Raw genomic sequence first — 12,683 nt, forward strand, 5'->3', positions numbered from 1 at the left:
GCTTTGAATTCCTAAGTTTTTTTTTTTAATTTAGTGAGGCACTAGAGCACTCTGGCTGATTATTCTAAATGTTCCTCCTTACATTGTAAATCCCAGGATTCCTCGAAACATTGTTGTAACAGTTAAAAGTGGGATGTAGTTCTGAAAATGTGTAGTGCAAATGGAACCTTGCCATGGCATGTCTTAAGCAACTGGACTCAATAATGCATACTCACAAAGAATTGGTTAAAAGAGGAATTTCACTGAACACATGTAAGAAATAAAATATACATTGGGATTTAAGCAAATACTATGTTGGAGTTTTATCAGTGTGAAACACACAAAAAACTGAGATAGCCATCTAACTAGGAGCTTTCTTCATGATAGGGAAATACTGGTGCAACTGAGCAAACTTGTAAGACTAAGTCCCTTTCTACACTGCCATATAAAATCCAGATTATCTGTTTTGAACTGGATTATATGAGTCTACAATGCCTTATAACAATGCCAGATTATATGAGTCTGGCAGTGTAGAATCATATAATCCAGTTCAAAGCAGATAATGTGGGCCATCTGATTTGATAATCTGGATTATATGGAAGTGTAGAAGGGGCCCAAAAGGGATTGGAGTTAAGTGATTAGATTAGGGACTGCCAAGTGGATGAAGCGATGAGACCAAAGGCTTAAAAAAAGAGAGGACAATATAATTATTTTGTTAACCTCAGTGAACACACAATGATGAAAAGTGGTCAAATGAGGAACTGCAATGTGTAGGGAAAATTCTCTCCTAAAAACATATTTTTGAAATATGAAATTACTCCTTTTTGGTCTTCCTGGCACTTTCTGGATAGAAAGTTGGAAGTGCAGTACTCCTTTACTCCTTGTTGAAGCAGTGCAAAGAAGAGAATACTAACCATAAATCACTAATCCAGAATAAAACAATGAAATTATCTGGTCAAAATTCTGATGTGGAGTGCTGTTATGCTGTTGAAAGAGTGATTTCAGCTTGAAAAGGACCAAACCCTGGGCCCAAACTGTGATTCAGCAACAGATCTCCAAAAGCAGGTGTGAAACACTTTCTCCCTAGAATTCTTGGTTGAAGATGAAAGCATCAGGTAGGCTCTTTCTGCCCAATGAACTACCATTGGAATCTGGGTTTTTAAAGGGGATATTTTTGGGTGGGAAAGGATTTGTATAGGTAAGGAAGTTTCTCTAAAACAGTAATTCCCAACGTTTGGTCCTCCAAGAAATCCCAGCCAGTTTACTAGCTGTTTGGAATTGTGGGAGTTGAAGTTCAAAACACCTGGTCTAGATCAGTGGTTTTCAACCTGAGGTCCCCAGATGTTTTTGGCCTTCAACTCCCAGAAATCTTGACAGCTGGTAAACTGTCTGGGATTTCTGGGAGTTGTAGGCCAAAAACCTCAGGGGACCCCAGGTTGAGAACCACGGCTCTAGAGCAAAGGAATCTGCAAAACAAAAAGTATCCACCTGGAAGAGTGTGCTTAATGATAGGGTGTAATGTCACAGACAAACAGAGATTGAAGAAAAACATCACAGAGTTTTTGACCAGGCCTATCTAACTGAGAAAAGAGATTCTGGTCATATTTTATCAGAGTATGCTATCAAATGTATCACTTTTGTTTCAGAGATGCTCTTCTCTATCAGTGCACTTTCCTGTCCATGCTGCATTGTTCTGGAAGTGCAGGATATCATACCTTGCATATGGGAGCATTCAGTTCTGTCCAATGATTTAATTTATTAATCTTGGGAAAGTGAACAGTGACAGATAACAAAATTGCATTCTTTCAGAGATTTAATGCAAGATTTTAACTAGAGAAGCCTTTTCGGCTAGTCATTCCCTATCATGGTTCATAGTAGTCAAGTGGTTTCTGGTAAACGTACGAGGGTTGAATGAAAAGTAACTCCTCCATCTTTGTAACTCCTCAACAGATGGCAGTACTGGTATGTGGCAGGTACTGGCTTGCTCAGTAGACTCTCCTCTACAGTTCCATTTGGCGGGAAGCTTTAGCATTGAATGGTTGTGTTGTTAAAGTGCAAAGTATGGAACCATTTGTAGATGGCGGGTCAATGCAACTTAAGCAACATGCAGTCATTGAATTCTTGACAGCAGAAGGTGTCACCTCAAAGAAGATTCATCAGAGAATGCAAGCTGTTTATGGTGATTGTGTTGATGTGAGTACTGTTCATCGTTGGGTGAGTAAGTTTAAAGATGTTGAGGTGGGAACATCTGACTTGCATGACAAAGAAAGAGTTTCACAAGCAAAAGGTTGACCGATTGATTCAGGACAATTGTCGTATCACTCAGAGAAATTTCAAGCATAATGTGGGTCACATTATTGCTTTGCTTGGCTATCAGAAGATCTGTGCACGATGGGTACTGTGAGATGCTGGTTGTGGAAACATAGTGTCAATTTCTTCCGTGACAGCTTCAGAAAACTTGTTCATCGTTGGCAGAAATGTATCCAATTATCTGGTGATTATGTGGAAAAGTGAATAGTGGTAGTTAAAGAGCACATTCTAAGGATTATTTCTGCATTTGATTTATTAAAATATTCCCATCCATACCTAAGTAACAAAGGTGGAAGCATTACTTTTCATTCAACCCTCGTACATAGAACACACATATATAGATATGGACTTTGCTAGGGATACTGACAAATGTGGACAGAACAAATTGTTACTTTTTTTTTTCAAAGTCTTACATAGGTTGAAGGGTGAAACAAGTAATTAATGGTCTGCATCTAAACTTGTGGCAGTGAAATTTGGGGCCGGGCTGTGGCGCAGGCTGTTGAGCAACCAGCTGCAACAAATCCCTCTGACCAAGAGGTCATGAGGCCAGCTCGGCCTCATGGTTCGAGGCCAGCTTGGAGCCCCGTGTTTGTCTTGTCTTTGTTCTATGTTAAGGCATTGAATGTTTGCCTTATATGTGTGATGTGATCTGCCCTGAGTCCCCATCGGGGTGAGAAGGGCAGAATATAAATACTGTAAATAAATAAATAAAATAAATTCTTACTTGTACACACTACTGTATTTCCACAATGCTTCCCCACCATAGCACTAGTCTCCCCAAGGGGGTTCAGTGCAGGGCAATGAGCAGGACAACCCTATTACCAATATGAATACAAAACACTATGTCTTCATGCTCAGTTGGTTACTTAAAACCAAATTAATGATCAGAAGAGGAAACTGTAGACTTCAAAATAAACAATCCTCATCTAAAGCACTATGGAGCATTTTTTCTTACAAAAAATCATACAATGCAATTGCAAGTTTATAATGGTTGACAATTTAACTACCAACTGCCAACATTGTGAAAGAAGAAAAGGAAGAAAAATAATCATTGTAGCTTAACAGTTTCCTGTATTATTTTTCATAACATGAATGGAGCATAATAAGCATAGCACATTTTGAACAAAATGTGTGCTTCCTTCTATAATGTTGAAAAAATTAGACACTTAAATCATAAACAGGATGTCTCAGATATGCACTAACTACTCCATACTGTTCTATATATTCTTGCTTCCCTCACATATTTGTAGCTTATTGCCACCTTTGTCTTCTCTAAATCATTCAAAATTAGCCTGTCTTTTAAGCAGAAAAATAAAGCAAATATCCAGTGAAATCTCATAATCCTTTATTTATTTTACATAACTCAGCATTAATTTCCAATATGGTATTATCCTAGAGCACTTCCAATAAACAGGAAACTAATTTCCTCTGATATTTCCCCATCTCCTACCAACATGACTCTGTGGTGTATATTCAGATTTTACAGACTCAGATGTCATCTAAACAAATCTTGTAAAAAAATCTTTGTCTAAGGTTAAACTCAATGTCAGTGTTTCACATTGTTTACAGAAGTGAGTCCACATTTCCTCTGAGATGTTCTTTCTCAAGTCTCTTTCCCATTTTTCTTGATATTGGACAATGAATCTAAATCTCTGATGTTTCCACACAAATGTTTCAAAAGTGTTATCTTTCAAAGGGCTATGCTTTCTTTGCAATTTGAGCCCTCGCTTCCAACTTGTGTTGAATTCACTCAGAATAAAGTGAAGATGCACAAAATGAAAAAGGCAGGCTGGCTTTCTTCCATACCAGCCTCAGTTTCCTCCTCTGCATCTCATTCATCTAGAATAGTGATTGTGAACCTTTTAGAAATGGAGTGCCCAAAGTAGGGGGGGTTGGGGGTATGGGAGTGATGAGCGAGGGGTTGTTGGGGAGCGGGTGACATTGCATGTGCTAGGAGAGAGGCCGCTGCGTGTCCCTTCTGGAAGACATGCCATCGGTTCATCACCACTGATCTAGAACTTCTGGGCATCACCATCTCTAGATTGCCCCAGAACCCTCACCTTTCCATTAACCACCACAATTGTGATGACTGGAAGTAAGTAGGTATGGTGACACCAAAGGGATGACTCCCACTTTTCCTTCTCTCCCTGGTATATGGCATGCCAAGCAGACCTAGGAATTGTAGCCTATCCAAGGACTACTGCAAAGTCATCTATATTTGTTGTTTTTTAAAAAAAAATATTTTTATTGTTATTATTGAGAAAAAGTTACAATTATATAAACATATTCTATACATTTCCCCCTCTTTTATTTACATTCACCCCTGTGCTCCCCTTCCCCAGAGCCATCTCTTCTTCTGTAGTCCCACCAAAAGTTCAATTCTTCATTTGGAGGTAAATTCCCATCTTCTTTTTCCAATAATTTTTCTAGAAATTTTCTCCAAATACTTTCAAAATCATTTTTTTCCATAATCCCTTCTTTACTTTTAAATTTGATGTTAGCTTGTCATTCAGTGCCATTCGCCAAACTTCTTTATACCATTCATTAATTTGTATTTTCATTTCTCCTTTCCAATATTTTGCAATTAGTAATCTAGCTGCTGTTAATAGCATGTCTATTAAAATTTTTTCCCTCTTATGTTTCTCATCCTCTTTTTTAATTAAAAGTAATATTTCCACTGGATTCCTTCTAATTTTTATATTCATAATATTTTCTATTTCCCTTATGACCAATTCCCAAAAACCTTTTACATGTTTACAATCCCACCACATATGCATGTAGGTTCCAATTTCCTGGCACCCTCGCCAGCATTTTTCATTATTATTCTTATTCATAATATTTAACCTTTTATATTTGTTGTTGTCACCAGGTCAGCATGTAAAGGGGAAGGATTTCAAACCATGCCAGAGAAGAATTTAAAGCTTAGAACATTCTTTTTGTTCCATGTGTCAAATATTACATTCATCCTTATTTTTATTTGCTATAACTACATAACTAAAATCTGTTCACACCTGGGTAATATTTATTAATCCAGAAGGTCTTTTCTGTATAACTTACTCCTGCATTACCTTATCTTATTCAGAATGTATTGTTTTCATTCCAAAGTTGTATATCATCTAGCATATATGTGTCAAATGAAAGGTCCATGGGCTGAATCCAGCCCGCCACATCATTTTATGTGGCCCACAAAAGTTTTAATGCCAGGGCAACACAGTTACATTTATAAAATCTTACAATCACAAGGCAACCATAAGGCTGATGTGGCCCTTCGTGAAAATGAGTTTGACACCCATGATCTACCATGCCTTTATTTCCTGTCTTTTAATTACAGTTGCCAGACCCAAACTTATTTAAACTAACACAAGCATATAATTTGGATTGGATTTAGGGGAAGACACTGGAGAAATAATGCAGTTTGATACCACTTGTGGTTTTACAAGGTCTTTTGTATTCTTTGCTAAAGAGTGAAATTGCCTCACCAAATTCCAAACTTCAGGATTCTCTAGCATTGAGTTAATGCAGTTAAAATGGTGTCAAACTACAGTAATTCTACAGTGTAGACACAGCCTTGGTAACCAACAGAATGTGGCTTACTACAGTACCAGAATTTATTCTCTTTGTTGCTTGTGTTTTAATTTTAGGGTTTTTTTTTTGCCAAATGCAAATATGATATGGGGAAATTATAGCATGTTAACACCATACTGTATTTCTCAGTATTTGAAATATTTGAAATTATTTTCTTAATAACATAGATATAATATGTTTCTGTTTTTATATTTTTTTTCAATCAGTACCTCCCCTACATTTTATCCAATCATTAATTCAGTAATGGTATTTGCACTGACATGCATATTCCCTTTTATGTGTCTTTGGTAGGAATGGGAAAAGACACAACCACATTGTAAGCATATAAGGATGCACTTTCCAAACTTAGCCAATGCTGATAGGTTAAGACTTTATATGCTTTTTCGGGCATATAAATACGCCTCAAATGTCAATAATGTCTGCAAGAATCAGATACATTGATGTGAGATTATCCATCTACTGTCCCCCAACCTTTCCTTGTCATCTGTCAAGCTTACTAATACATTATAAACTCCGGAATTAAAGGAAATCATTAGAGCAGACAATTCAATTATAGCTGATAGGCATGAGATGATTTGCAAAAACGTACTTGTCTCCTTTACTCTTGGAAATGCCAACAAGCTTTTCGATTCCTCCTGCATCCCGTAAGGCCTTGGCATTTTCCATGTTTTTTGTGATGACTTCATGCAAGGTGCAACAAATGGCAGTAACAGTATCATCAGACATGGCCTTGCTTCCTGAATTGTTACTGCTATTACCTCCTGGAAGCCGGTGGACCAGGTCCCGCATGGCATACTTGCCTTTTGGAAAGAAAAAGAAGAAGAAAGAGGAATTATATTTAAAGATGAAAAAATGAAGAGGGAGATACAGGAAAGAAAAGCAAATTGCCTGCAATTATTTATTATGATTATTACTATGATGATGAAGATTATTATTTATACCCTACTTTATCTTGCCCAAAGGGGACTCAAATACAAAATGACATGAAGTCAGGTCACCTATTTTCAGTTTGATAATAATTTTTAAGCATATCCTTCTTATCAAAGATCATCATACATATTTTAGCTTTTAACCACTAGTCCTGCAAATTCTCATTCTCCACAGTATCTTACACAATATGCAATGCATGCAAGAGGAGTAGCTACAATGTTTTCAAATGCACACCCTCAGAATGAGTGCTTATGATGTCTTCTATGCTTGAGTCCTTCATCAGATACTATTAAACCATAAAAAGATAAAATAGTGGGTCATATCCCATTGGTATCTTCACCCACTGCTATTCTCTGCTAAAGAAGGAAGTGCCTCCTTTAGCAGAGTTGAAAAAGAAATGAACTCTCCCCTTCCTTCAGCAGAGAAACCCCCCCCCCTTTTATTTCATGCGGTTATAAAGGTCCCTGTTTTCTAGAGTAGATCTGGAAAAGGAACAAGATGTTACAGACGGCTGGAGGAATGACAGAAAAATGCCCTCCTCTCTTCTGGTGACATTAGCCTCCACTGGGTCAAATAACCTTCTGTAAATAGAGGCACACTAGTAAAATACAACCTGAAAAATAAAAAGTCACAAAGATGAATGGAAAGAAGAAAACTGTATAAATTACATATTCAAATGTCCTCTGGTTTTTGTGCTTCAGTGTGATGATGAAAGGGGATTTGGGTTTCAGCATGAAATGTAGAACAGCAGCTGGAACAGCAGTTTGTCCCAGGAACTATTGATGACTCAGAAATGTAGGTGGATTCAGGAGGTGCGGATGGCTTGGGAAAACAGACAAAACGGGAATGTGGAAAGTTCTGAGTTGAACAAAGATAAGAATGACCTTTTACAGGAGTCTGAGAATTGTCAACAGGGCCCAGATGGCAGTGAGGGGGATGAATGCTTGGTAGACAGGGATTCCAGGTTAAAGTTGAGATCAGGCCCCAGATGCTCTGTGACAATTGTAGGCAGGCGCGGGAAAACAAGAGTGCACAGGAATGTGTTTATGTCTTGCAAGGAAGGTTAAAAAGAGATGTAATTGGGAAAGATTTCAGTCAGAGCAACCTTGCTTTTGGAGAAACAGCTCTTGCCTTGTTTTCGGTTCAAGTCTCGTCTCATGCCTAGAATCTGTGTTTGGATTACTTTTGAAGCTCATGTTCTCATGTTACCTTGGAACCGCTTTGCTATTTTTGGGACTTTGGTCTAATATCTATGAAGCCTTTGAACTTTGTTTATGGATTGCACTTGCAATTGGATTATTACTTTACTGCTTTTTATTAAGTTTTGCTATCTTTTATCAATAAAATTGAAAAACTCAAGCCTGCTGTGGTGGAGTGTGTGTGTTGTAGCAAGGTGAATCAGGGCTGAGGTGTGACACTAATACCATTATAACAACATTCGTCATAGCATTGGCATTCTGTAACACAATGAATGTCAGAACTTTAGAAAGAACCATGTTTTCCCAGTTAGGAAATACAAACATCCAGCTTTGCAGTAATTGTTTTATTTTTACAATTTTAAGCCTTAATTTGATTTGAATAGTGGTCACAATCCAAATATGAGTGTATAGAGATAGATGGCTCTCTCTAACCTAATTTGCTGTACAAGCAGAAGTCTTCTGCATTCAGATCTTTTTTGTTGGATTTGGAGAATGGTGAGAAAGAAACCATTTTGAGTCCCCTTCAGGGGAGATAAAGCGAGGTATTAATAAACAAACAACTACAACAACAACAACAACAACGGCTGTAACATGAGAGTCAGTGATCTGGATCACTTCAAGCAGCCCATTCCAAATATTTCTCCCCGGTTCAATCATTAACTCATGAAACCATAAAAAAGACTCAAAACAACAACCAGAAATACTTAGGTGTTGTGTGTACTTTTCCCTCTAAAATAATTCAGATTTTTTGGAAAATGATGAGAATCAATTGTGATAGAGTTCTATGGGGAAAATAATATAAATTAACTCATTACTTCTGTTGATTTAGGTAGAGTACACTAAAAATGTCAATTGCAGAAACATATGCTGTACCGGAGTGTGTGCAATTATGATATACTGTAATCTCACATGACCATCAGTGTGGTGTTTTCCAAGAGTCAATGTGGTATAGTGATTACTTATTTTATTAATGACATATTCCCCCAAATTTATAAAAGCTTTGATTTACTTTTGGTCACAAAATTTCAAATTTTTCCATTTCAATATTGCAAATTTCAGTATAATTATTGAGGGAGAAGAGTTTGAAGGGGAATATGAGATTTTATATTAATCGAAAGGAGACTCTGTTGATCTGCAAGCAAATATATGTTTTCTGTAACTTATAGACTTGATGACTCAACACACATTAAAGGATTTGAATGTGATTAAATTTAAGACTGTGTAGCATCTAAGAAAGCTCTTTTATCTTTCTAGATTTATTCGAAAAGTGAGAATGGAGGAAATTGAAAATGTAATATCAGGGTAGCTTTCACAGAATGGATGTGGTTGTCGAGAGCAGATTTTCTGACGCTACAGAATCAAGTTATCTGAGACTACAGTTATTTCTGCTTATTTCCAGAGGTCAGTCTCAATTTTATATTGTCTCTCTTCCTATTCTTTAAGTTATTAAAATCTGCTACACCTAGGAAGAGGTGAGCAAAAAGTAATTGCGTTTCTGGATTAGAATCTATAGTATATTTTTCCAGCACAGCCTTCTTCCATGGTTGTCATGTTTCTGTCTAGATTAGAACTAGCAAAAAAGTACAAGAAGTGAAGGTGACACTGTCTTACAGTTGTCTTTCGGATAAAACAGATTAGCAAAAAGTTCTGTTTTCTTGACAAATAGAAATATTTGACAACTATAGACAAACTGTGGCCAGAATAGGGAAGATGCTGAAAACCAGTGTTGGGAGCTGGTTTGAGTATTTAACTTTGGGACTGAGTACCAGGTTTCAAATCCCCACTCAGATATAGAAAGCAACCTAGTATGGTAAATGTGGGAAGCCCCACCCGCTCAGCCTTAGAGGAAGGCAAAGGTAAACCCCCTCTGAAGAAATCTTGCCAAGAAATCTTTGACATCAGATGTCTGAAACAACTTGAAGGACACGTAATATAAGACACTATATCATTATGACTCAGGATCAAATTTGTACATGACGGAGGCAATTCTGCATACAAGTCATCACACAATTATCCCAGTTATACAAAACAGGTCTCTGTGAGCTGATTTTAATAGAAAAAAAGAATACAATAAGATGCACTGGTTTTTGCTACAGTCACTTCTGGAACATGGGCACTATAGAAAATCAGGGATGAGTACAGGGGGGCAACAGCAATGGCCAGTGAAAGAGTCTGTACTCTTTATCTGTGTAGTCCTTTCACTGTTAAAACCAGTCTCTTCCCTATTCCTTTTTCTGTTTTACCCATGTACTTGTGGTACTTACATTTGAAAGCACAGACCTGAATTTGAGATTCAGAGGGGAGATAGCACTAAGATAGTGTTGGTGATAGGAGTGAATATAATTACTCAATTCTTCAGTGGATTTTTACTTTGCTCTTCAGCTGAAAAAAGCTCAGTAACAAGGCTCAAAAAATCAACCTTACTATCTAGAAAAAAATGTTTGGGAGGGAGTGCCCTCAGGATGGCCTTCCAGTTAAGATCATCCGAGGTGTGCAGCCAAAGAATTTTGGGTGGAACTCGGGATCCATAGTGCTCGACCATATATATCCTTGGAGATGGTCAAAGGGAATGACACCTAGTCCAGAGAAATTTCTCACTAGGTAGCTAATAACTCAAGAGTTATTTCCATATAGATTAATTCCCCTTAACGGTGTTTTCAATCTTGTAAAAGTTCTAGAAAATGAATATGTCAAGATACAGATGCCACGAAATCAGTCCCAAGTGCAAAGTCACAACAGTTTATTGAAGGTACAGCTCGAACGAATCAAAAATGCCTGACAGCAACAAAATAGTATTCCAAAACAAAACGCAGACCAACCGGTCAAAATGGAGGCAAAACAGAGTCCCAAAATCCTAAAAAACACCAACCCACTAACCAAAATACATGGCAAAGGAAAGACACACACTATCGTCTCAGCAAACACATTCCAGGATGTAGCAAGCTCGCAATCAAGCCGGGCCAGGGGTTATCCACAGCAAACAGGATACACCAGCATGTCAAATGTCCAATCCAAAGTCAGGGCAAGAGATGTCCAGAAGCGGTCCAAGGTCCCAGCCAAAACAGTAGCAAAGTTCCAAAAAGATCCACGAAGGTCAGAGATCCCAGGAATCACGATCCAGCGTAGCAAGGCAACACAGCATACACTTTTCCAGTCGCAACGTCCCCATTGCAACCAACCCTCCTTATATTACAAATCTTCCTCTGAGTTGCAATGAGACAACTCCCCGCCCTCAGCCACTCCAGCATTCTCCTCCAAACTAGAATCAGACATCACCCCATGCTCAGCTGCCAGTTGTGCTGCCCGAGCTGCTCTTTGCCTTACCTGCCAAGAGGTCCTTCTCCTGCTTCTACTCACATCTCCACAAACAGCACATAGATCATCCTCCCTCCAAGTTTCATCTCCAACAAACCCTCTGAATGTGTCACTACTTGTAGGCTCCTCGCACACTGCTCTCACTTCTGCTACTTTTGTCCAATCCATCTCATCCCCAACCCCATCAGTGTCACTCCCAGCACTTCTCACAGAAACTGCTTCATTGCCAAACCCATCATCCCCATCAAATCCTTCATCAGTGGGTTCAGTAAGTATTTGCCGAATTCTCTTCTGCTGTTGCTCTTCAATAAAGTCTTGCTCCCGAGTAGACCTTTTCGCCTGCCTAATTTCCAACTCCCTGTTGTTATTGCTACTCAGAGACTCATCCACAACAGTTCAGGAAATGAACCTTTAGATCCATTTTCCTGTGTCTGGTTTGTTTATTTCATGGTGGAAGTTCAATGGGCATTGTGGATAGGAAGGGAGATTATTTCTCAAAAGGTGTGTCAAGTGCAACTAAAACATAAATTGTGTGTTTGCCTTCCAAAATGTTGTTATGTACTAAAGCTAAAGGTAAAGGTTTCCCCTGACGTTAAGTCCAGTCATGTCTGACTCTGGGGGTTGGTGCTCATCTCCATTTTTTAAGCTGAAGAGCCGGCGTTGTCTGTAGACACCTCCAAGGTCATGTGGCCGGCGTGACTGCATGGAGCGCCGTTACCTTCCCGCCGGAGTGAGTGGTACCTATTGATCTACTCACATTTGCATGTTTTCGAACTGCTAGGTTGGCAGGAGCTGAAGCTATCAGCGGTCGCTCAAGCTGCTCCTGGGATTTGAACCTGGGACCTTTCGGTCTGCAAGTTCAGCAGTTCAGCGCTTTAATGCACTTTGCCACTGGGGCTCCTATGTTATGTACTACAGCTCCTATAATCTTGCAATATTATGCTTAGTATTAATTATGGCTCATAAGATATTATGGATATTATTTACTGTATTGTTTGTTGTATTGTGTTGTGCTGTTCTTTTATATGCTGTTTACATTGTATTGTTTTGGGCGTGGCCCCATGTAAGCCGCCCCGAGTCCCCATTGGGGAGATGGTGGCGGGGTATAAATAAAGTTTATTATTATAAGAGATGCAGTCCTATAGCATTCAGAGGTCTACATGTTCTTTTATTACTGGTCAAACATTTTGCATAATTTTGTAGGCTGATTCTAGCAAATGCCTAATAAATATTTCCGTAATCTTGATAACTTACTTCAGAACTGCAATGACATTTCAGAGCCTGATAATTTAAACAGCCCTTCACTTCTAATTGTTGGTAATTATGATGTAGGATCTAGTATTCAATCCGAGGACACTTAATTTC

At 38.4% G+C, this 12,683-nt stretch overlaps 1 protein-coding gene across 10 annotated transcripts in view; it reads right to left on the reverse strand.

The window, feature by feature from the left end:
• Positions 1 to 12,683, reverse strand: part of ctnnd2 (catenin delta 2) — a 932,891-nt gene that overhangs the window by 56,212 nt on the left and 863,996 nt on the right. For all 10 annotated transcript variants that reach the window (XM_062979377.1, XM_062979381.1, XM_062979376.1 and 7 more), the window contains one exon: positions 6,464 to 6,674. In XM_062979377.1, coding sequence (XP_062835447.1) covers positions 6,464 to 6,674 — 211 coding nt within the window. The remainder of the gene's footprint in view (positions 1 to 6,463; positions 6,675 to 12,683) is intronic.

This window comes from Anolis carolinensis, chromosome 4 (genome assembly GCF_035594765.1).
Source record: "Anolis carolinensis isolate JA03-04 chromosome 4, rAnoCar3.1.pri, whole genome shotgun sequence".
NCBI lineage: Eukaryota > Metazoa > Chordata > Lepidosauria > Squamata > Dactyloidae > Anolis > Anolis carolinensis.